This window comes from Carassius gibelio, chromosome B4, assembly GCF_023724105.1.
Source record: "Carassius gibelio isolate Cgi1373 ecotype wild population from Czech Republic chromosome B4, carGib1.2-hapl.c, whole genome shotgun sequence".
In the NCBI taxonomy this organism is placed as follows: domain Eukaryota; kingdom Metazoa; phylum Chordata; class Actinopteri; order Cypriniformes; family Cyprinidae; genus Carassius; species Carassius gibelio.
Genome location: NC_068399.1, coordinates 25229986 through 25254969, shown reverse-complemented (window position 1 = coordinate 25254969; position 24984 = coordinate 25229986). Strand labels below are relative to the sequence as shown.

Below are 24984 nucleotides of genomic sequence, written 5' to 3'. Positions count from 1 at the left end.
TGAGACACCATGCGGTAAATCTAACTAAAACCTTGGAATCCATAACGTTTTCTTGAGTGAGTGAATAATTCAAAGTTAGGGTTTCTGTGGGTCTTAACAAGTCTTAATTACCCCTTCCACAAATGAAGGCCTTAAATCAGAGAAGAAATTCTTAATTTCATCAAGTTTTGGCATACAATGTTATGTGGCCTTAACATTGAAGAAAAGAAGAAGAAAAAGAAAAGAAGAAGAAAACATCTTCCTCCGTATTTTGTCTTGTTTTCAAGTACAAATATCTTAACATATTTAAATAAAGATACTATTATTTTACTTCATTCTCCCTTTAAAAAACCTGCAGAAACATCGCCAAGTGAACGTAACCACCGGTCATATAATTCGCTAAAAACAAAGTTAATACTAGATTATTATTTTTAAAACCACAGCCTGATATGATATTACTTTGGTTTAGTTGGACATTTTATTCAAGTTATTTGCCAGGCATTAAGCATGCAAATAAACTGAATGATTTCTGTCATGTGAAATGATATTGTTATAGAAAGGACTTTCTCATTTCCATGGGTTTTAGTTTTGTTGTTGTTGTTGCAATATTCAGCAAGTGTGATGCATATTGCAGAATTGGAACAAAATGTTTTAAAGAAGTGTTTTAGTTCCATTTCTGTTCTTCGTTCATAACCTGTTTAACAACTTGCATTTTGTCATTGTGTCCTCATGTCATCAGAAATTGCATCCATGCTTTAAACATCGATATCCATATAAACCTTTTCTTTGGCAAAAGTATTTGCCTTTCAGATACACTCTTTGCCTGAACACACACTTCGCTGCTGTTCCTGCCATTGCTGCTAAAAACATTTCTCTGTTCTTGGCGAACAGCTGCAGAGTGGATTTAGTCACCGGGGACCTTTTCCAAAATATACAAACATACAGGGTCCGGATTAAATGACTGATATTCATACAACTAATACAGTAACGTCGTTTTAGCCCGAGCTAGTCTTCTGACCTTTGCAGCTGTTACACATACTGTGTGACATACCGTGTGAATTATAGTGACATTTAATAATTTTAAATCAAGTCAAATATTTACATTTATACAAACATGAAGTAGTGTTCACAAGGCAAAGTAGATTTTTCATTTAAAAACATGAAAGTACAACCACAACAACAGCAGAAACTACCACTATTACTAATATTAATATTAATAATTTAAAAAATAACAATACAGTGCAAATATCCAGGTCATTCCCAAAACGGAAAACCTTGTTGTGTTCGATTAAACAAGGCCCTGTTGTGATCAAGTGGACATTTACAGAATTGAACTGTTGTGCAACTGTCTAGAAACATTTAATGCAAACTCACTATGCACCTGAATTAACCAGATTTTTTCTGAAGGTTGGTGTGATTCTGAGAAAAGCACACAGTATCTGTATTTACAGAAGATACTCTGGAGATGGGCTTCAAGTTCCTGTTCGGACTTACAGCCTGGTTACCGAAGATATTTGGGAACCTCCACCTGCAAAGAATTAAAAGGTCAAATTCACCCTTTTTTTTCTATTATGAATTAGCATGTCATGACCTTATTACATTTTAATAATGCATTATGTGATCAAAAATACAATCACGACAAGCATTCTTTCAAGCTTTTTTGTTTACCTATATTAAAGTCTTGTTTACTCAAACGGTTTTCCATTTTCCACAGCACTAGAAAGGCATCTGCCTTATCAAGACATGCAAAATGGTCTCTATTTATAGCAACATTAAGTGTGAGGAATTTGTTGGGTCAGGATGCCTCATCTGAGGGTAATGCTGAATTTTCCACTGCCGCAGTAAACAAACTTTGGATGAGATTTGTTTTCTGTATAACTTCCCCACATCTATTTTTCTATCATTCTTTAAAGAATGCATCTACTATAGGTTGATTGCAACATGCCACGTTAAAAGCAGGTGTGGCAACAATGGGAGTTATTTCTGCTTCAAAATAGGACAGATCTTTGTATATTGCATAACTTTCCAATGCCAAGATACTTTTCACTAAATACCATATGATTGTGCTTTCACATTTTAACCTTATCTTGTTAACAACGAAAAAAAAACATTGATAGAGAAGTGTGTGGCTCTGTTCCTATACCTAGCCGGAGTTACTTTTCTTGTAAGACTTTTCTTAAATTCTAAGCCAGCATTGCATGAATCTGTTATGAAGAAGGCAATCTAATAATGCATTGAAAGGTTCAGTGGGGAAAAATCCATCCAAGATGGAAGACAGAGTAAGTTATTTATCAACTTTGACTTTCATCATGGATGAAATTTCTCCATCCAAGTTCTCTCAATACTGAAAACTATCGTTAAAAATATACAGTTTATTGACAAATGTTTTGTTTTCTCTTATATGCATGAGCTTATCTCATGCTAAACCCTTGAAATCAATTGTGATTCCCTTTAGATTCCTTGAGGGCCTAATCAGCCAATCTAAAAATTTCCAATCAAGTGTGTTGATGCTAGTTGGAGCTAAACTGGTAGAACATGCCCCTCCGAGAGCAGGATTGGACACCCCTAGCGTGGGTGCTATTTGTATGATGCCAAACGTTGCTGCCTTTGTGTAGTCTTAGAAATCGGTCTTTTGAAGTTCGATTCAGGTGGGAAGCTGACTAAAAAGGTGGTAGACAGCAAGAAATCTAGCTAGGTTTTGGAACTGGGCTTGTTGATCTTTACCAAAGGTTTTAGACCATGCTCCTGGAGAGCAACTGTCTTGTAGATTTCAGCTCCAACCCCAATCAAACACACCTGAACTAGCTATTCAGGGTTCAGGGTTACTTGATAACTACAGACTGGAGTGCTGGAGCAGGTTTCAGGTTGGGCCATGTAAAGAAATTGTACTTTATTTGCGGGGCAGGCTGGGGTGTGCCAAATAATTTCATAAAAGGGAGATCCGCAGGTTGAAAAAAAACCTGAGCCGCGCATCACTAATACTCACCTTTTTGAGTTTTTTGATGCTACTGCCTCTGATGGCGTCCATGAGTTCATCATGAGCACAGCGTAGAGGTGTGGACGGTCTGGAGTTCTCTCTGTCATTGATGGGCCTCAAAGCGTTCTTCAGTTCCTTTAATATGCTGTCAGTCTCTGTTTGCTTTGCAGCCCCCTTTTTGCCCTTTTTGGGTTTAGATTTGGTGGAACTATGCTTCTGTTTCTTGGAAGTCCCCTCTTGCAGTTTGATGACTTCTGCGATCATTCTGGTGGGAGCCTTCTTCTCTGGGATGATGACATTGGGTGGTGGAGAAGGAGGAGGTGGTGGTGGTGGGGGAGGTGGAGGTGGAGGAGCAGGGGGAGCGTTCTTCTTTGCCATGTCAATGTGTGGTAACTTTGGAGATGACCATGGTGAACTCCGAGGGGAGCCGTAAGGAGAAGAGGCGGTTGTGCTCTTCTGAAGGGCGACTGTTCTTGGGTTTGTTGGCATTGCTGCACCTCCTTGCTGTTGGCGCAGGTCCTGCATTCTCTTCTGTCTCTGTAGGTCTTGGTTGCGGGTAAGAATGGTCGTCATGCTTATACGAGGGCCTGCGAGGTCGAACTGGTAACCCAACCTTATCAGCGTTGTATTCTCCCTCAGTAACTTTACAATCTCCATTTCCACCTGACCTCCACAAATGTGCCTCTGATTGTGAAATCTCATTTCTGTAAGGGTACTGTTTCGTGTGAGGGCTTGCACCAGTGCCAGGATACCCTTCCCTGTAATAAAGTTGGACTCAATGTTAAGATTTGTGATGTTGCTGTTTTCTCTCAGCATCTTGGCAATGGCAAAAGCCACCTGGTCATCTGCATGTGTGTTTGCAAGGCTAAAGAAACGTACGCTTGTGTTTAAGCGTAAGGCTTCGGCGAATCGGATAAGAGTGTCTTGGGAGATGTTTTCAATGTTGTTGAGGTTGACCTCGGTGGTATCTGGGTCATTGTTGAGGATCTTTTCCAGAATATCGTCCACCACAGTAGGGTTTCCTGACATGCGACTGGGCTCCTGAGCTTGGGCTTTTGGTTCACTCATCAGTGGAGCGTATTGCCTTACAGGCTCTGCCTGTGTCTGATTTGATTGACCTTTGGAAGACCAACACTGCTGAGGGTGAGTGGTGCAATCCAGTGTTGGTGCCATTTTAGGACTGTTCTCTTCTTCGTTTTCTTCTTCCTCCTCCTCATCTTCTTCCTCCTCCTCTTCTTCTTCCACATCCTCTTCTTCTGTTACTGGCTCCTCTGCTTCACTTTCCTCTTCTTGGTCTTCTTCAACTTCAGAATATATTTGTGTGTCTTTCTCACGTTCTTCAGCGTCGTCTTTTTCATCCTTACATTCTTCAGTGTCACTCTTAGTCATGCATTCCTCCTCTTCCCTGCTGTCTTCATCTTTCTGAAATTGATAAAGTTACTGTTAAAACAATTTAGGTGCAATTGGTCCTCTTTCATTATGAGATCACTTCTCATTGCACTTTGAAAGACCAATGGTGTCTCTCCACCTTCAAATCATTCCTTTACCCGGATTATTAAGGTGTGCAAACCATGTATTTTTTGCCAAAGTTTACCAAATGTATTTTACAATTCAAATCAAAACCTTAAAATATTGCAATTCTTGAGTTTAAATCATACACTCAGCTTAACATTGGGGCAGCACCTTCAACAATTTGTCCCTATAGTTACTTATTCCTAAAGTGTTCATAAAACCATAATAATAGTATGTATTAGAAAGGGTACATATTTATTTTCTAAGATACTAATATACACCCTTTAGAGTTAAGTAAGACACAAATGTGTCTTTTCATAGGCTACTACCTTACTGATAAGCTGTCATACACACAAAAGTAAAAAAATAATAATAATTCTGAGAGTGTTGTTTGAGGTTGTTGATCACTGACCTGTCCAGGGCTTGTAGATCCGATCCTCTCCTCATCCAACAATTTCCGAGTCTCATTTTCCCAGTATTTCATCAGAGCTTCCCTACTGAACGTTCCAGTGGGAGTCTTAGCTGTCTGATCTCTCTGTCGCAGTCCGATGGGAAGATTGTCGTCTGGGTCAATATCAGCCAGCTCCTTCTCCAGCTCCTGGAGCTCTTCGGCTGTCAGTGAAGCCAACAATTCATCTTCATCCAAATCCTCGTACTTACTCAGTTCCCGCCGGTAGCCGAATGTACTCATGGCCTCTCGGTAGTCTTCTCAGAGTCTTAAAGTCTTGGTTTTGTCTCAGTATTTGTGCATCAGATAGGCGTCTGGGCTCTATCAAGTGGTGTAAGCTAGAGTGAGTGCTCATCTACTGCGGAGGGCAACTGGAGGGGTTTTAAGAGCAGGATTAGAGAGACGTGGGACAAAGCCCCAGCCCATGATGCCGATGCTTTTTTGGGAGGCAGGAGTCAATCATACAGAGCTACAAAAAGCATGTGAGCTCACAACATGGCCACAGCGAGGCCTGTCAGTGAATGCTGACTGTATTGTTCATGTCCAAAATAAGCAGACACACTCTGAGATGGCTTAGAGAGAAATGGTAATGTCCTTATAATAGCAAGTCATTTTTGCCAGCAAGGTTGTAAATACTTATATTTTGAAGCACTTAAATGAGGAAAAACCTATTTTAAATGTATTTTTACTGGTGTCATACTGGTGTGTTAAATGAAATCACAAGCTCCTGTCTTTATCACTGCACATAACAGCTCAATTTTGCTAAATTGTAAAAATGAAAGGTACAATTTAGTGTTGCTAACATAAATGGTATCCTCAATTCATTTTTTATGTTAAGAATCGGACAACCCATAATACTCTTAGGTGCTTTTAGTTTTTTCATATGTGCCAAAAATACCACACAGAGCTAAAGTAACACGTCACAAGCTAATAGTGAGGGACAGATTATCCCAAGAACGGTTATCAGCCTGGCATGAACCATCTTCTATCAGTCTTTTCCTGGTTTTGTCTTGCTTTTGATGCCGTCATCATCAGGATTAAAATGTGCTTTATTATTGTATTTATCAAAGCATGCGTCTTTTAACAAAGCATACAGCTTGCCTAAAATCTAATGAATCTACAGAGAGGCTAAAAGTTCATACGGTGTAGATATGAATGGATTTTGAAGTCCATTAGCTGTCAGGTCAGTCATGTGTGTAATAAATTAGACTTATTGTGAATACTCAGATAAACTGCTGGTTGTCTCATTGGATCCAAACATCCGCGTGAGGCTAGGATCTGTGTTTATTACAGGAACACAATGTCTGCTCCGTCTCTGGAGCCGCCGACTGGCGTTGACAGTGCAGGAATGTTGTTGCTCTGATAACAAGTGTCTCTAGCAACAACCGCTTCCACAAATCCTCATTGTTTCTGAATTCGAGCCAGGATCAGTGTTGGTGAAGTTTGAAATTTATGTCAATTGTTATGGTTTGAAAAGTAATGCAATCCTTTAGCATGTGATTAAATATATGTCAGTCAAACTGTTTCCAGAGTAAATCATGTATTTAGGTATAAATTTACACACTGCAGACTATTTAGAGTAACCTGTCAGGATCATGTCCAGGTCAAGTTTCACTCTAAAATCAAAAAGGTGCATATACATGTTTACTTTTTCTCATTGTTTTAGGGCAAAATGTGACCTGGACTTGAAGATGATTTGTTTTGTGAGCATTAACATATGAACATTTTATAATTAAAACACATCTTCATATAACACATCTTTAACATAATGTTTATAAAACATTATTACATTATTACAAAATTGCAATGTTATAGTTTCACTCATACAAGTATGAAGTTTCACTTCATGTGAATAAATTGGAATAAAATACATATACAGTGGAATGCGGAAGTTTGGGAACCCCTTGTAGAATCTGTGAAAATGTGAATAATTTTAATAAACTAAGAAGAGATCCTACAAAATGCATGTTCTTTTTTAATTTAGTACTGTCCTGAGTAAGATAGTTTATATAAAAGATGCTTTTAGTCCACAAGACAAAATCTCTGCCAACCAGAGTTTGTTAACTGTTAAATTAAAATCTAGGGGTGGTGGAGCATTTAGCATAGCCGCACCTAAACTACATGTTTTTTGTGCCCCTTTAGCTCAATTGGTAGAGCACTGCTTATCAAGCAACAAGGTTGGGGGTTCGATTCCCCGGGAACACATGATATGTAAAAATTGATAGCCTGAATGCACTGCGTAAGTCGCTTTGGATAAAAGCGTCTGCTAAATGCATACATTTAATTTAATTTAATTTTTAATTTAAACTTTGGAACACGTTACCGATCCATAGTAGAACTGCACCAACATTACATATTTTTAAATCAAATTTAAAAACATATTTCTTCACGGCAGCCTATGACTTGTGATGTTGTTTGTGGTCTGATGTTTGCTTGGTTTGTATACATGTTTTTTACAACATGTACATCGTATTGGTCAACTGTAGTTGTTTTTAATTGTGCCTTTTAAATAAATTGAGACTTGAGAGAGAGAGAAAAAATTATTGAAATAACCCTCTTCAAAAGTTTGGGAACCCTTGTTTCTTAATACTGTATGTGCTTACCTGGGTGATCCACGACTGTTTTATGCCTTTTACTGATTTATGCCTTCGTTTTAGTTTTTGTATGTTTTAGCTGTGATTGCCATCCACTTACATTATGAGACTGATTGACTGCAACAGTTTGAGTTACAAATCTTGGTTTGTGTTCTACTGAAGTCACCTACATCTTGGATGCCCTGGGGGTGAGCGGATAAACAATTATCCCTTTAAGAGACCCATCTCATTTTCTCTTGCATATTAAGTATTGCTCTTTAATAAAGAAAACTACTTTTTATCCAAATCCTCCATTAATTGGTAGATTAATCAGTTAAATATTCAAAAATAATCAATAGCTGCATAAATTCACTAACTCCAGAAGGAAACATGATGCACAATTGGTTTTACTTAAAAAAAATAAAAAAAATATATATATATATTTGTCTTCCGGGAAACATGCAAGTATCTTCTCTTGCTTCCAAAGGGCAGTTCTAAATGGGAAAAATGATATTTCAACCAAAAAAGAAACATTTGGAAATCTTAATCCTGTTCAAAAGTTTTCACCCCCCAGCTGTCTCATGCATTTCTTTCATGAATCTCTGACAGATTCCACAAGGGATTCCCAAACTTTAGCATGGCACTGTAGAGACATATATCTACTGTTCATCCATTCGACCATAAACATCATATTCTTTGTAGAGCAGAAAGTTCTTCAGTGCCGGGGGGAAAGGAAAGGTGCTCATGAACTCTGGGTCATTCAGTTTTCTCAGTGTCATACGACTCCTGATAACCAACCTGGCCTGGTGTTTCAGAGAGCGTGGCTTCCCTAATACCAAACAGACATAAAGAAATTATTTTTTGTGTCTCATACAGGTTTGGAAAGACAAGATTGGCTAACAGGTGTCTTACTAAGGATGTCACAGATATCGGGCCACTCCTCCTGTCTCTCCAGAATAAGTTGCAGTTTAGAGCAGATGTGCACATGATTCACGTAATCCAGGAGTGTCAGCACAGTCCTCCCCGCCAAGTGTGCCATCCATGTCACGCTTATAAACTCGCAAAACTTAAAAACAGAATAGATTGCATAATTAGGCCACGTCTAAATAGATATTCACCAAAAATTAATTGTGATCACTTCATGCATTGCTAGAGTAATAACAATAAAATGCACTTACATCTCTTAAAAAAAAAAACGGTAACAGTACAACATTTATTGTGAAAATGCATTCTACATTAAAACTGATTTAAATGTTCAAGATGCAGTGCTATACCTGCACAGGTAGCATCACGTAAAGCTGGTGGTTTTCAGGTGGTTAGTAATAAGACGCATGTTTTTGCGCATGCTAAATGCTGCAACTGTTAGTGAGTTCACTACACTGTTTTCTAGACCCCAAACATAATTCTTACGGTTACTTTATTCCCTGCAGTCTTGACTTGGTATGACTGGCTAGGAGCCTCTGCCCAAGTGTGTGCTGTTACACAGTTGTCGTGGTAACATTCAAAGCAGCTTTCTGCATGGTAACCGTTGTTAAGGAGCAGGCGCAGCATCATTTCATCTTTGATGCAGTACTGCAGTGCCGTAGGAAATAATGTGTCGCTGACGACGGAGAAGACACAGTTGACATCTGCTCCATAGGCAAGAAGCAGCCGTGCCAGCTCGTATTTCCCAGCTCTGACCGCCACCAGGAGGCAGCGCAGCGGGTCCAGGTCGGGCATCGCACCTGCTTTCAAAAGCATCTCGGCGCATGTGACGTCTCCATTGCAGACAGCAAAGTACAGCGGGGTCTTCCTCATGTCACCGTAGTTTTCAGATATATGGCAGCCTAGGATTGCATTGACGTCAAAGCCTTTCTCAATGAGCAGCTCGAGACAATCAGCCTGGCCTCCGTCTGCCGCAGAATGAACCGGACTCATCCCAGACAGACGGACGGCCCTCTTAGTGGTGATGGGAATGAATCGCTTCAGAGCCCTGTCAGGTTAAAGATAGAATATATTTATTAGTGCGGAGATGTCTGGTAAAGTGTGGCGAGATTGGTTTGCTGTGCTCTCACAGGTAGTGCCCCTCGTAGGCAGCGCGGTGAATCGGCAGCTGACAGCAAAGACTGGCTACATTAGGACTGGCACCATGTTGTAAGAGTAAATCAATGCAGTCCAGGTTCCCACAACCTGCGGCGTCATATAACACACTGTCTCCATTTGAAGCTTGTGCTGTGACATCGCCCCCTATAGGTGAGAGCAAGAAAGACATTCATTTTAGGGCAATGAACCTTTAATGCCTTAAGGCCGGGACACACCAAGCCAACGTCGGGCCATCGCTGAGAATCTGTCGAATTAGTTTGTTCAGTGTGTTCCACTCATCAGCTCTCGACGGTGGAAGTTTGCCGCATTTTGGGGCCTCGGGACCATCAGCGTGCCCGAAAATTAAAACAAAAAAGATGGAAACGGTTAAATAAATGGAACGTTTATCATTTTACATGATTCTTACCCAAGCATTCCAATATGCATTTGTTTTCACAACAACATGAGAAAGTTATCAACGTTACTGATACTACAAAATGGTAAGCAAGCAATGCTTTGTTTAATTTTCATATATCTGCGTCGATCTCGTATATCTTTGTTTTTCGGCTTCTCCTTTTGAATGACGAATATTTTCTAGTGATAACTACTGATTATAGACCTCTAATACCTCTCAAGTGGTGCAGAATGCATGTGTTTAGTTTTCAGTCGGCTGTAGTCTCTGGTGTTTTCATGTGCCGCTTTTTGGTCTGATGCGAGGCGACCATCGACTTTCTTCGTCGCTAGTTCTTAGTAGCTAGTTCAAGTTGACAAGGTGTGTCCCAGCCTTTTATAGGTCACTCAGCTTATTTAATCAAATTAATCATTGTGTATAACTCTTAATATAATAAATAAAATAAATTATTTTAAATATGGCAAAAAAGAAACATAATGCCATAAACTTGCTTCATACAAAACTAAATCGCTCAATGTACATTTGCCTAAATTTGTCATAGAGACCTGGTCACACCCACTATTAACATAACTACTGTATACTAGTGTACACAGACAATAACATTGTTTATTATAAACATGAACTGCAGTCATGCTATCTGCCACTTGAAATGTTCAAGCTCAAAACTAATAAAATAAAATTAATATATACATTTTGTAATAAAAAAGGGGAATAGTTTTGAAAGTACATATATATATATATATATATATATATATATATAAAAGCATTTAAAATATATTTTGCCCTTTTTATTCCATTCCAAAAAATACATTCCCTAATTTCACACTGGAACAAAAACTTTATTTGTTGCCTATAACAAGTGTGAACATCAAGTAACACATTTTAATAAAAGAAATAAAATAAAAATCATTCATCCCTGTTGCTTGTGTACAGCACTCTGTGAACAGCCCCCTCTTTCAGTAATGACCTTCTGTGACTTACCCTGTTTCAGGAGTTCACACTTACATATAATAAACAGAGTAAAGGGCATGTGTATTTGGCGTGCTCTCCGAGGGGAGGGCTCAGAGCTCTGAGACGGATCTAGAGATATTCAGACTTGCATACACCTGACTTACCATGTTCAATAAGGATTGCCAGTATTTCTGGATGGCCGTACTCTGCTGCGATGCCCAGTGGTGTGACCCCATGACCGTCCCGTCCCGTGGCCTTCCCCCCGTGTCTCAGCAGCAGCATCAGGATGTCCACGCAACCCACTTTAGCAGCCTCATGGGTGACCGTCCATTTCTTCATACAAACCTGCTGCACGGAGGCGCCTGCCATTATCAGTGCATCAACCATCTCATATGAGTTTGCCCTCACAGCTGCAAAAGGAAACGCAGGAATATGATTCTGAAACCTAATGCAAAACCTGAAACAGTGTTACATTATCCCACATTTTCATATACTTCTACAAAACCATGATGCACTTTCTTGCACAAGCCAGTGTGACTAATCTGATGTATTTAATGCTATTTTTATAAAGTTGTGCTTAAATTGGCATGTACAGTATGAAGTGTAATTATTAGTAATATTTAAAATTAAAAATAAATATGGCAAAATACAATTATTTTAATAACAATTTAAATTGTACAGTATTTTGTGCTGAAGTAATGCTGATTTTTAAAATTAAAAATAAATATGGCAAAATACAATTATTTTAATAACAATTTAAATTGTACAGTATTTTGTGCTGAAGTAATGCTGATTTTTAAAATTAAAAATAAATATGGCAAAATACAATTATTTTAATAACAATTTAAATTGTACCGTATTTTGTGCTGAAGTAATGCTGATTTCAGAGTCAGAAAATATCAGTATGAAAAAAAATGTGTTATGGCAAGGTCATTTTCATCACTGCATTTATGATGAGAATTATATATACTGAATACTATATACTAAATAAATATGGTTTTGTCATGAAAATAATGCCAAAATGCAATAAATAAATACATAATAATAAAAATAAAAATTTACATTTGAAAAAAAAAATCTTAAAAACGTTGTTTGTTTATGGTGTGTATTTATAAAGCTTTTTATAAATGCCAAATGTCATGCCTTTATTTATTTATTTATTTATTTATTATTATTATTATTTTTGGGCAAAATATAAAGTTAATTAATTTATTACCTAGGGAACTAATGAAAATGTAACTACTGATTGAAACTCCAACAAAAGGCAAGACTCATTTAATGATTATTTGGTGTTGTTTTGTTGTAATACCCAGCAGAAGTGGAGTCTCGTTCCTGCTGTTCATGTTGTGTGGAGATGCTCCGTGTTGGAGAAGAACCTTCACGTTCTCCACATGTCCTGCTTGACAAGCCAGAGTCAAAGCAGTGTCTCCGTCAGCCGTCATCCCCTCCATGCTCAGCTCATAGGACGCTATTCAAGAAAAAAAGATGCACAGTAAATGCCTCATTAGCATATCTAATTATTTGCCACTCATTTGTTTGTACTCTGCTCTCACCCAGGAGGACGCTGTCCAGCACTTGGACATCCGGCTGGACTGAGGCTCTGTGCATCGGTAGCCAACCTTTGCTGTCTTCTTCCTTATAGGCATCACTGTATTTGTGCAGCTGCTTCAGTGCAAACACATCACCTGGATAAAATTACACACACATAAGCAAAATATCAAGGCATTGGGAAACCAAAACAGAGCACTGGTATTTATGCACGCGTATGAATTACCTTGATCTATAGCAGATAAAATCTTGAGGTTTTCATCAGTGGCTGTTTCTAAAGTGCTGCATGAGAAAATTGTATGAGACTTACACAAGGATATAAGTATGTTGAAATAAGTATACTGCGCATACCTTAGCGGTTTGTTCAAAACGGAGAGACCGTGAGCATCTTGGAGGCTCATTTGGATAACAAAGTCAATGAGCTGATCTTCATCCATTTCGTCCATGTAGTCCATTGTGTTTCAAAGCTCAAAAAAGATGCACACGTGAACAAAACTCCATTCTCAATGAAAACTTGATTATGAAACTGACACGAATTTCCAGTTTTCACTGTGAATGTGTCCTGAGAGTTCTTGATAGACTATAGGACGACATGACTTGTACTTCACAGTGTTGCAAAACACAGACTGACTTTGTTTTTGTTCACAGATCTGGAGGATATATTTAGTGCTGACCTGCTTTCTCTTGGCACTCTGAGAATGCGGGTCACTTTGACACGGTGAAAGGATTTGAGTTCCCTGAAGTTTAGCGGCTCACAATCACACATGGTGCAAACACACAGTTTGCTCTCTTAAAACCGAGACATAATGACACATAATAAACTGTGCAAGACTGATATAAACACACATTATCTAAATGAGGATCATTGCATAATGTTCAATGTTTATATTTGTGCTTAATGTGCAAGGAACTGTTGCTCATGTTCAATTTTTTAATCAATTTTGGAACCAAATCAATTTGACTGATTTGAATGTTAATAATCCTGGAACATCTGCCTTTTTACAATGCAGAAGTTTTGCACTTAATATATTTGACATAAAAATATGTCAAAAGAACCCAATAAAATATGGAATGGATGTGCTCATGAATATTGTTTAGGTTATACTAATGATGTTTGGTGACCATAATGAAGCTTCCAGGCACTAGCCCTTTTAAAATAAAATATAATTCATTTTACTGTTAAAATGTCGTCTAACTTTGACCATAAGTATCCTTAATTGGGTTTCTATTATGTACATGCTAATATGATTAACATCAATGTCTCTCATAAAAGATAAATGCAGAAATAGATCCCCTCTTCACTAATTATATGCCAATACCACAATAGACGTAATGGTGCAGCTCTGTTCAGGAAAAGGGGGCGGGGAGCAGCAGCTTATTTGCATTTAAAGAGACAGGCCCAAAAACAGTGTTTCTGACTTCACTCAAAATTGGCATTTTGTTATAATAATGTTATAATAAATGATCTGTGAAGTATTTTGAGCTGAAAATTCAAAGACACATTATAGGGACAACAAAGACTTATATTACATACTGTAAAAAGGGGCATAAATGTCTCCTTTAAAGGATGCAAACAGAAGTAATCAGGACTGTTAAGATTTTAAAATAGATTTACAAATATATTCATCTATTTATTTTAGCATAGTTTTTCTCTGAAAAGGCTTTTTTTGTGGTGCTGTAATTAGTCATTTATAAATGAATTTAAAACAAGATCTTCCTCTATGTAGAAATTATAGCTACCTGTAGTAATAATTTTCAGTATTGCAATTCACACAGTCACCACAGGACTGTGTGAATTTTAACTTTCCTCTGATTCTAGTTTATCTGACATTTATCATTATTTTATAAATTACTGATTACAGCATCTCCGAAAAATTCTAATATATTTTGTTAATATATTCATATAAATTAAAATAACCACAAGAGGGAGCAAGTAATCACCTCCTACATTTAGGCAAGAATTTTAAGTAATTTTTAAGTATTCAGATAATTCAGTTTTCTGAAACTTACACTATTATTATTAGTAGGATTATTTAGCAAGACGAATTTAATTTTAAGAGGGCTAAAAAAAAAGTAAGATAAAAATAATTTATAAAACAATTATCAAAACAATAATTTAATGTTTAAAACTAAGATGACATAGAGAAATTAACTAAAAGAATTAACAAATTAGACAAATAACATTTAATATATTTTATTATATATATAATATATTATTTTTTTATTGCAAGACAAAAGAAATAAAGACAAAATAGCACTGCCTCATATTTAATGAAAGCGAGCAACTGACGTCATACTCAGGCGACGGAAGTTGTGTTGTTGACTCTCGCGTTAGGCAGAAATGGCTGGGTTGATCAAGAAGGTACGTTCGGAGGTCATTAAAATATATTCATGAAAACTATTGCTTTTCATCTGTAAATGAAGCTCGTATTTAAATAATGGAGCGTTTGAATATCTCTGCCTTTTTTGTACAGTTGTCCTCATCGTTTTCATGTATATTAATGCGTGAGTCGTGTTTTGTTTTGGTCGATCGTGATGGCAAGTCCCTAGTTCCTGGGTAAAGTTCCTGCGGTGGAAACGCGGCTTTAGTGAAACCTGAATCATCGCCATCGTGCATAAAATAGGGTTTAAAATGATACAAGTGATTCGTTTGACGGTTTAATGTCCTTTTGGAGCTGTAAATGTCATGCATGGGAAATCAAGATGTGTGTTTGACACTTCATCGTAAGATTTATACGACTATGCATACATGCGTTTATGTCTTTACAGCATTATTGTGGAATTGTCATTTCAGAATTAAATATTCATCTTAAATGAATATGCACGTCTCGTGTATTAATTGTTAAATGTCGAATAATCGTTTTGACCGTTTGTTAATTTCGTTAAAGAGTAATGTTCATACTTTGGAATATGCATCTTTTTTGTTTCTGTTAGACCACAGGCTTGGTTGGCCTTGCCGTCTCCCACAATCCACATGAGGTGAGTGTTTTTATTTTATTTCGATTAATTCTAATTTTTATCCGCATGTACTGTCTGTTTTGTTATCTCTCGCTAAATTTAGAGGAATTGTGCATATGTGATTGCCAATGCCTGCTATTTAATAGTTGTTTTCTCTCCTGAAGCGTCTTCGCATTTTGTACACAAAGATCCTGGGCTCTCTACAAACCATGCCTCAGGATGCTGCCTACAGGAAATACACAGAGCAACTGATCACCGAGAGGTTCAACCATGTCAAATCTGTAAGATATTGAAAATATACTTCACTATGGTAAACAAATGATATTTAGATTGAAGTGTTATCTTTAACTGATAAAAGAGATTGTATTGATTTTGTATGCTTGTCACTTTTTTTGCCATAAAGGAGCCAGATGTAGTAAAGCTAGAAAAGAAAATCAACTGTGGACAGATTGAGGAGGTTATTTCACAGGTTAGAAGATCTTAAATCCTCATTTGCAGTACGTTTATAGAAGGTGGATACAGTGTGCTGTACCTCAGTCTGTCTGGTGTCTGCAGGCCGAGGCGGAGCTGGCTTTGTCCAGGAAGATGACCGAATGGAAACCGTGGGAGCCTCTGGTAGAGGAATCACCGGCGAACCAGTGGAAATGGCCCATCTGATGTCTCATGATGTTCATGTGCATAGTATGTTTATATTAAATATAAAAATTGTCCATTTAAGTTGTGCATTGTCTTTTTTTCTTTTATTTACAGCTCTTTGTCAGAGTTGGAAATTCTATCTTATATGATCTCATCATTTCTAAGACATGCAATAAAATATTTTGAGCTCATGTGAGGTATGAGATATGCATAATCTATTACACAGTTGATCACTATTTAAGTTTTAAACAGCCAGCAAAAAAAAAAAATTGGCTCAATGATGGCCTCATTTAGAGTAAAATATATATTGCAAAATCAATTTTGATTTGAAGTCGGCACAGCTATAAATGACCAAAAATACACTTCAGAAGCCAATCCATTTTAAGATGAATAAAAAACACAAATAATGCAATGAAAATATTGAAATTAATCAATATTTTGTGGTGTTGCATTTTTATGAATTTGTGCTATATAATTTGTCTAGGGATTTGCAAGGTCATGAAATCTGAACGTGTTTTAGGAATTAGGAAACTTTAAAAAAATGTAACTCATTCAAATAGTAAAATTTAAACTAAATAGCATCAATACCATAAAAAGGTTGGAAACATAATTAGAGCAAACTACTAATGCTTTTCCATTTATTTACTTTCAGTAAGTTGACTTGCCTACAGACTTAATGTTAGTTATTATTACATGTTGTCTCTCAATAACTTGAAAATAGAAATGTATAACAAGAATCATGAAACGCTTCAACCAAAATATTACATTTTTAGATCAGTTCCATAAAAAGGCAGAAAAACAATTTGATCACGTTTCTACATTTTTATGCTTTTGGTTTGACATGCTTTCAATATGTAGTCTCTCAATGTCACTTTTATAAGAACTAGTAAACAGTAAAACAAAAAAAGATTGTCATACTGACACTTTTGCAAAAGTATTTCAATTCAATCGCATACATTTTGTGGTTATGCAGTTTAGAACCTCAGTGGAAGAAAATACAATGTTAAGAAATGGCAAGCACTAGAAGAAATGATGTGCATATGAAATCCTGTTTTGTTTATTTTGCCTGTGCTTTCTTTCTTATATCCAAGTACATCCTGTGTTAATGCTTGACAAAACACCTAAGTGATTAGACAATTTAAATAAAAGCTGTAAATATGGAGATATTGAGATGTGAAACGGCGCTGATTTAAATCTAGAAGGATGCAGTAAGACTTCTAAACATTACAAATTAGAATCGTACGAAAATGTCTCTTACAACATATCAACTAAGTTAATAAAAAAAAAAAAAATCTTGAATTTCTACAATTAAAAATGAAACTGCTACAATAACAAACATAGTAAAAAAAAAAAAAAGAAGCGCTAGTCTTATAAATGTATTTTGGTCTGTTGGTGTGGCCGATGGTTTTATATATTAGAATCACACCTCTCTCTTCTGTACTATGAGGCTACTTTCAAGAACGCTTTTATATCTAAGATTTCTTACCCCCAAAATAGATACAATATGAAATCATCTGCCCTGCTACTTATAAATATTTCTTCAACAGTTATGTCCGACTAAACCTAAGACACCACCAGCAATACAGCAGTCACTGCTTTTCCAAAGAGTAGAAATTTTGGCATTAGTTACAACAATAATATCATATCAAAGAATTTGAAAGTACAAAGGTAACAAAAAGGCACAATAAAAGACCAAATGACAGTATATCCTGTACCCACAGAGTCCGTGTAGAGACTTTGGGAGGGCTTCAAAAACGACTTTCTCTTGACTCAGTGTACGTTTCCTTGGGTGAGGTGTGACAGAGCTCTGTATGCTACATGAGAGACTCCAGGCTTTCTGAGGGGTTGGCGGGAACCGTGCCGTTGTTTTCCGAGTAGTGAAGAGCTCTCTCGTCCTCCTTGGTGCTCACCAAACTCAGGATCGCTTTGTAGAGAAACTGATACTGATCCTGCAGGAAGATATTAAAGGAAAAGTTCACCCAACATTCACTCACCCTCAGGTCATCCAAGATGTAAATTAGTTTGTTTCTGCATCAGATTTGGAGAAATGTAGCATTCCATCACTTGCTCAAATTAAAGGATGCTCTGCAGTGAATGGGTGCCGTCAGAATGAGAGTCCAAACAGCTGATAAAAACATCACAATAATCCACACCACTCCAGTCCATTAATAAACATCTTCTGAAGCCAAAAAGCCATCTTCTGTTTACACTCTCATTCTGACGGCACCCATTCACTGCAGAGGATCCAGTGATGGAATGCTACATTTCTCCAAATCTGATGAAGAAACAACGCCATCTACATCTTGGATGACCTGAGGAGAGGACATTTGGAGCACATTTTCATTTGTAAGTGGACTATTCCCTTAACCATGCACAAACAGACTTTACTAATACTTCATTCAGCTTACAATATCATTAAAGATGCCCGGTCTCATGAGGTTGATCATTCTGGCGGTCTGATAGACGTCCACACTGTTCTCCTCCTCCAGCTGGTTAACCAGGGTGGTCAGTGAACAGAGTAAAGCAGCACTCGTCCCTCCAGACCTGCACAGACACCGTGAGGAATGACACACTCTTCTATAGCAGTCACTGATGGAGAAATGCTGTGAGACTCTACCCATCATGGATGATGGCGGGTCCCTCTCGCCGCGAGCTCTCTTCTCTGATCATGTTGATGAGCTCAAAGCAGCTGCTGATGGGACTGTCCGGGTTCGGCCAGCGAGGGCTCTGGTACTGCCGTACCTCCAGCACATAGTCGTCCTGTCAAATACAGTCACCTTTCTGTCACTCCACACACTTAAATACTTCAGTTTGAAATGCAATGTCCAGTATAAAACATTGCTTTCAGAAACATTAAATGTGAAAATCTTAAAATGCTTTGTTTTTTTGTTGTGAATGTCACAAAAAAAACAACCAGACTATATACTTTTGCATTAAAAATCTTATACTCACACCTAACAGGTTTTTTATTTTACATTACAAAAATTACATTATTGCAAAATAATATTTAAATAATATTAATTATCATACATTTGTAATATTATAATTTAATAATATTGTAAAGAATATCTTAATAATAATTATATATATTAAAAATTAATATTTTACAGTATTAAAAATTTGTCATTGCTGTTGTGTGTCCAGGCATTTTACTAAAGTTTTTTCTTTAATTTTTAAAGTGTTTAGGCATTTCAATATTATATTATAGTAAAATTTACAGTAATTCAAAAAAAATTCAAAATAAAGGCAGTGCAAATACTACTCAATTTTTACTGATTATTTCACATTTACATATTAAATTACATAATACAATGTTATACAATTATATTACGATTTAACTATACTTTTATAATATTATGAATTAAAAATATTGCAAACAATAATTATAATCTTTTAGAATATTATGAATTGTCATTTGTACTGTAATATGTCCATGCGTTTTATTGAAGTTCTTATATTTCAATAATTCTATATTCTGTAATATAGTAAAAATTACAGTACTAAACCATTTTTATTTAAAAAAGGCAACACAACCATAACTGTCATTTATTTATTTAGTAATCTTCCTGTATTGGGTTTTAAAATACGTTATTGTTTTTTTATGCTATATGTATATATTGACAGGTTTTGTGAGATTCACCAAATACTGAGTGCTGGCTTCATAAAGTAATTCAGTTTTATTCACCTTCAGGGCCTCCAAAATGAAGTCCTGTATCACGAGTGACTCCTCATTGGACAGGCACAGTTTGTCCTCACCTCTGAAGGTCACAGTGAAGGTCTCGCAGCTGATTGGCTGATCTTTAGTGGGCCAGTACACACACTCTCCTTCTCTGCTCTGTGACGGTCAGAAAATGACAGGCCTCAGTTATTACATACGGATGCATTCAGAAGTGTGTGTGTGTGTGTGTGCGTGTGCGTGTGTGCGTCTGTGTGTGTGTGTGTGTGTGTGAGAAACTCACCGAGCTCTGTGTATCTGGCAGAGAAACTATGATCTGTGCGTTATGATCCCAGATCATCCTCCAGAAGTCCTGTGTGGTGTTTGGCAGAGGATTCTGGGTAACGATGAACTCCTGGCTCTGATGGTACCCCTGTAAACAACACAGACTTGTTCAGTAGCACAATATTACTTAAGAATCGAAACAGGAGCATGAGAACAAGTGTCTTACCATTAAATAAGACGCATTGATGTAGTCTGATGATTCTCCAGGACCTGTAGACAGACTGACCCTTGACCTCTCCACTGAAGCACAGATGAAGATCAGCCATTAAGGTTCACTAAACTAAAGATCTTGAATATATTCTGATCATAATCTGAATATAATCTTTGGAAGGAACCAGGAAAACATACAATATATGGTATTTATGTATGTATATGAATAAATATGATATTTAAAAAATTTATACAAATAGATATAATAAATATAATATTGAATATTTATAAACATTTGTATATAACTGAATATAATTATTTTAAAATGGTCAGCCTTTCTCTTTTTATATATTTATGCATGCATATAAATTAATGTGACATATTAATAAATTAAATAAAATATCTATATAAAATAAATAAATACATAAGTAAATAACAAATAAATTTAAATATAAATAAATTAATTAATTATTGGAAAAAGCAGGTATCTTTTTGAGTATCTCTATTATATTAATGTATTTAGATATTACTGTTATACTATATAAATATATAATTTTATATAAAACATTATTAATATAAAATATATTACTGTATATATGTATAATAAAGAATATATATAGTAAATAAATAAACCAATCATCAATAAAAAAACAAACAAACAAACAGGTTGCGATTTCATTTTTAAACAGTTGTGTATGTATATAAATAATTATGATATTAATAAATAATATCAATATTTATAATGAATAAAATAATAACATCAATCAATTCTATTTTAAAGAAATACAAAATAATATAATTATATAAAGTATATATTTATGTATTTATATAAATACATGATTAATTAATAAATAATATCAATATTTATAATAAATCATTTATTTATTTTTAATATTGAAAATTATTGATAAAAACAGGTTACATTTTATGTTTTTATGCTTTTGGAGGATTCTTTTCTCCAAAGCAAAAGGTTACCATTTCTCTTTGTATACTATATAGTTATATATAAATAGATATTATATGATATATTTAATATAAATAAATAAATATTATACCACTTATATTGCACACTCACCAGGCATAAGACAAGACGTCCTGTTTTTTGATGCGTTGAGCTCTTTCAGAGCCGCTGTGTAATCGCTGGGTTTTGCACAGCTCTGACTGACCAGCTACAGAATCAAAAGAAAAGATCAATGAACTGCTCCGCGTAATAATGATTAAGGTGGAATCACGAGAAAAAAAGGTCTCACCTTAAACTGTTTCTCCAGGCGGGTCTTTCCTGTAGGTCCTGGTGTGAGGAGATCAGACACATATGTGTGGATGTGACTGGACGAGACCAGAGTCTCTTTACTTCTGATGGCCTCCACTAGAGCATCATGGATGAAGACGTACTGCTCCTGCGCACACACAGATATGATGTTTCATGTTTCACGTGTGACGTGACATCCTAAGGTATGTTTTGAAATGATATATGTTGGCGAACCTCAGTCTGCACCAGATAGTTCCTCTGGGTCCGAATGTGTTTGAGGAATCCCATGATGTTCACTGTGTTTTCCTCCTTTATCTGCTTCAGCATGCTGTCGATCACGATGTAGGTTCCTGTTCTTCCCACACCGGCACTGCAAATCACACATTCAAACATGTTCAAATGACATCTTAATGTATGTCGCCATTATAAATTCTTAGCTCAATTCAAGTCAAGTGACTTTTATTTATATAATACTACTGTATTTCAGCAGTAAAACAACTCTAAAAGAAGAATGGTGTCCTCATTCAACTCCGTTTGATTCAGTGTTGATTAAAAGGGGTTAAATAACTAAAATTAAACTTGCAATTCTTACCTTTTTCTTGTAATTCTGAGTTTCCATCCTGCAATTCTTACTTTTCATGACATGTTCCAAAATATTTTTTCTCTGTATTCTGAGTGTATGTTTTTCTTGGAATACAGAGTTTACGAGTATTCTTGGAATTCTGAGCTTTAATCTCACAATTCATACTTTTTTCTTGGAATTCTGAGTTTCCAACCACACAATTCTCCCTTTTTTCTCTGAATTGTGAGTGTACATTTTTCTTGGAATTCTGAGATCACATCTCTCAGTTCTCACTTTTTTCTCTGAATTCTGAGTTTACAACTTGCAATTCTTATTTAGAAACAAGCTTCAACAGTGTCAGTGTTCATCAATTATGAAACTAATTACTGAGAGAAGTCAGTATGAAAGAAGAAAATGTTATCCAGCTCAGTTTAATTCAGGTTTTGTTCTCGTCCAAAGAGTCAAATCGATGACCATAATGACTTCACCTATGCTTTATAACTAAAAACTGATGTCTACCTGCAGTGCACCACCACAGGCCCCATATCATTGGTCCTGGCCTGTGAGGACGCCCGAACAAACGACAGCAGGGGCAGAGTGTATTCTGGGACCCCCATGTCGGGCCATTGAGTGTAATGGAAGTGAAGCACTGTCCTCTCCTGACTGCGGCCTTTCTGTGAGCCCTGACGGGGGAAAAACAGGGAAAAGTCTTGAGAACAGACAACCCAACTAATAAAAAAATATGTTCTAAAGAACATCTTTCTAATATTTCCATTAAGTCATTAAAACATTATGTCTGAATGTTCTCTGAACATTCAAAATGTTGTTTTGCTTTGCAGCATTAAAGGAAGATTCCATTTTATAACGTTACATTTGAAAGTTCTTTGAACATTCTGCAACAAGTAGAAACACTGAAAAAACATCAGGCGAACATCCAACTAAACCACTTCAGAAATAAAATATTATATAAACTATGTATAAATTACTTGTTTTTGGAATACAAGTAAAAAGCAGATAACTCTATTAATGATACTAAAATAACATTTGTTCATAACTTGCCAGAACCTTCTGAGAGCGTTCTTCATTAGCTGGGAATATCCTCAAGGGTTTGTGGCATAGGCCTAGTCACTGACCTTCTTGACATTAACGTTCCTCAAGGTGAACGTCCTCTGCGTGTAGTAGGCAAGAGTTTTGGTGCTCTTCAGCGTGATTAGGAAGCAGCCATAGTCCTCCTGATTCTCCAAGGGCCAATACTGATCACATTTTCTCTGTTTGACACACACACACCATGTACATATAATCAGGAGTCTCATCTGACCACTTTTTTTTGTTTTAAATCAATTTTGCATGTATTTCATTATATTATTATATATTATAAAAAATAAGAGTTCTTTATTGGCATTGATGGTTCCACGAATAATCTTCTATATAGCAGAAAAGGTAGGTTTTTTTAAATGTTCTTCACACTAAGAAAAAAAATGGTTCTTTTTGTGAACTGTTCACTGAAAATTTATTTGGGGAACCAAAAATGGTTCTTCAGTTGCATTGCTTCCGAAAGGTTTATTTTTAAGAGTGTACCCAAATGATCTAATCTAAGAGTTCTAAAAGCATTACCCGGCCCTTCTCCACCAGGTTAGTGATCATGACAATCACACCCACGTTCTGCTCCCATATCATCCTCCAGAAGTCTTCCAGACTGCCCTTCAGTGGACCCTGGGCGGCTATATATGCTTTCGGCTGATTGTAGCCCTAAAATAATCATTACAATCAGACCATGAGCATTTCTACCAACACCAATGACAGACCAATAAATAAAGCAAACTGGCAAACTATCGGCTGATAATTGTGTCCAATTATTAAAAGTACACTTTTGTTCAAAAATAAAATAAAAAATAAAATTTGGGATCAGTAAGAATTGAAAAATTTCATTAAAGAGATTTATAATGTTACAAAAAAATTCTGTTTCATAGAATTGCTGTTCTCTTGAACTTTCCGTGCATATGAATATCAAATAATAGCACAACTGTTTTCAACAATAATGGGAAATGTTTCTTGAGCAGCAAATCAGCTAATTAGAACAATTTCTGAAGGATCATGTGACACTGAAGACTGAAGTAATGATGCTGGAAATTCAGATTTACATCACAGAAAAAAATTATATTTTAGTACATTTTCTCATACAAAACTGTTGTTTTGAATTGTAATAATATTTCAAAATTTTAATGATTTTACTTTACATTGGTGAGCAAAAGATGCTTTAAAAAAAATGTACTGACCCCAATCTTTTGAATGGTAGTCTATATCAGATATGTTGCAAAAACAATAATGTTTTATCATTACAGCATTTAAAATGTAGTGTAAAATTTACACTTACATCCACAAAGTTGGCATTAATGTAGTCCCCTGTCTTTCCATCTTTGTCAGAGTTTTGCAAGAGTTTAACTCGACTGTGATCATCTGAGAGTACAAAAAATCATATTAGTGGTGTTTTTTCTATATCAATGCACCTCTTATATTGTTATGGATGAGTGACACAACATCTCATACAGGCCAGGATGTTAATGTATCTGTTTTTGCTCTTATTGTCTGGATGGTTGGAGCTGTCCGTAGTGATGCTGATGTCTGCCGTGCAGCTCTGAATCTCCTAGAAAAAACATTTCATCCCGTCACTGACAAAATCATAACTCAAATCATAACCATTACCAAACTATTACACTTTTTCATGCATACTAACCATGCACATCAATACACTGAACAGAAGAATAACAACAATGCAAAAGAACAAGAAACACTTATACAAAGGGAGATGTGTCTTACCTCGTAAGACTCTTTCAAGATCTAATAAGGGAGGGGTGAGAATGCAGAAAAGCACAATGAAAGTCCGGGACAAACAGAAGGTGCCAGTGCAGGTGCATATGTGTTCATGCTACACACGGGTTTAGACTCTGTGTGTGTCCATGCAGACGCC

At 36.2% G+C, this 24984-nt stretch overlaps 4 protein-coding genes across 7 annotated transcripts in view; 1 reads left to right on the top strand and 3 right to left on the bottom strand.

The window, feature by feature from the left end:
• Nucleotides 1-736: 736 nt before the first annotated feature.
• lmod2b (leiomodin 2 (cardiac) b) lies at nt 737-5282 on the bottom strand. Its single transcript, XM_052554711.1, has 3 exons — nt 4881-5282; nt 2966-4378; nt 737-1507 (listed from the first exon to the last, which is right to left on the bottom strand). Exons 1-3 carry the CDS (start codon nt 5157-5159, stop codon nt 1481-1483), a joined length of 1719 nt encoding a protein of 572 aa, XP_052410671.1. The 5' UTR covers nt 5160-5282; the 3' UTR covers nt 737-1480.
• An 867-nt stretch (nt 5283-6149) lies between these two features.
• Nucleotides 6150-13100, bottom strand: asb15b (ankyrin repeat and SOCS box containing 15b). Its single transcript, XM_052554109.1, has 9 exons — nt 12813-13100; nt 12688-12743; nt 12467-12598; nt 12223-12381; nt 11078-11323; nt 9544-9715; nt 8900-9461; nt 8402-8555; nt 6150-8318 (listed from the first exon to the last, which is right to left on the bottom strand). Exons 1-9 carry the CDS (start codon nt 12914-12916, stop codon nt 8149-8151), a joined length of 1755 nt encoding a protein of 584 aa, XP_052410069.1. The 5' UTR covers nt 12917-13100; the 3' UTR covers nt 6150-8148.
• Nucleotides 13101-14745: 1645 nt separating this feature from the next.
• On the top strand, nt 14746-16136 carry LOC127956831 (NADH dehydrogenase [ubiquinone] 1 alpha subcomplex subunit 5). The gene is made up of 5 exons (XM_052555057.1): nt 14746-14823; nt 15396-15440; nt 15584-15700; nt 15823-15888; nt 15975-16136. The coding sequence occupies exons 1-5, from the start codon at nt 14803-14805 to the stop codon at nt 16074-16076; spliced, it is 351 nt and encodes a 116-aa protein (XP_052411017.1). The 5' UTR covers nt 14746-14802; the 3' UTR covers nt 16077-16136.
• Nucleotides 16137-16679: 543 nt separating this feature from the next.
• Nucleotides 16680-24984, bottom strand: part of ptprz1b (protein tyrosine phosphatase receptor type Z1b) — a 39986-nt gene continuing 31681 nt past the window's right edge. For 2 of the 4 annotated variants that reach the window (XM_052555053.1, XM_052555054.1), the window contains exons 16-30: nt 24834-24854; nt 24564-24660; nt 24391-24473; nt 23631-23765; nt 23150-23284; nt 22536-22699; nt 21689-21824; nt 21456-21602; nt 21281-21374; nt 20222-20295; nt 20015-20143; nt 19741-19890; nt 18673-18815; nt 18464-18599; nt 16680-18004 (exon numbers count right to left, since the gene is read on the bottom strand). In XM_052555053.1, coding sequence (XP_052411013.1) covers nt 17870-18004; nt 18464-18599; nt 18673-18815; nt 19741-19890; nt 20015-20143; nt 20222-20295; nt 21281-21374; nt 21456-21602; nt 21689-21824; nt 22536-22699; nt 23150-23284; nt 23631-23765; nt 24391-24473; nt 24564-24660; nt 24834-24854 — 1779 coding nt within the window. In that variant the 3' untranslated portion in view covers nt 16680-17869. The remainder of the gene's footprint in view (nt 18005-18463; nt 18600-18672; nt 18816-19740; nt 19891-20014; nt 20144-20221; nt 20296-21280; nt 21375-21455; nt 21603-21688; nt 21825-22535; nt 22700-23149; nt 23285-23630; nt 23766-24390; nt 24474-24563; nt 24661-24833; nt 24855-24984) is intronic. The other 2 variants (XM_052555056.1, XM_052555055.1) reach the window with 1 other exon arrangement.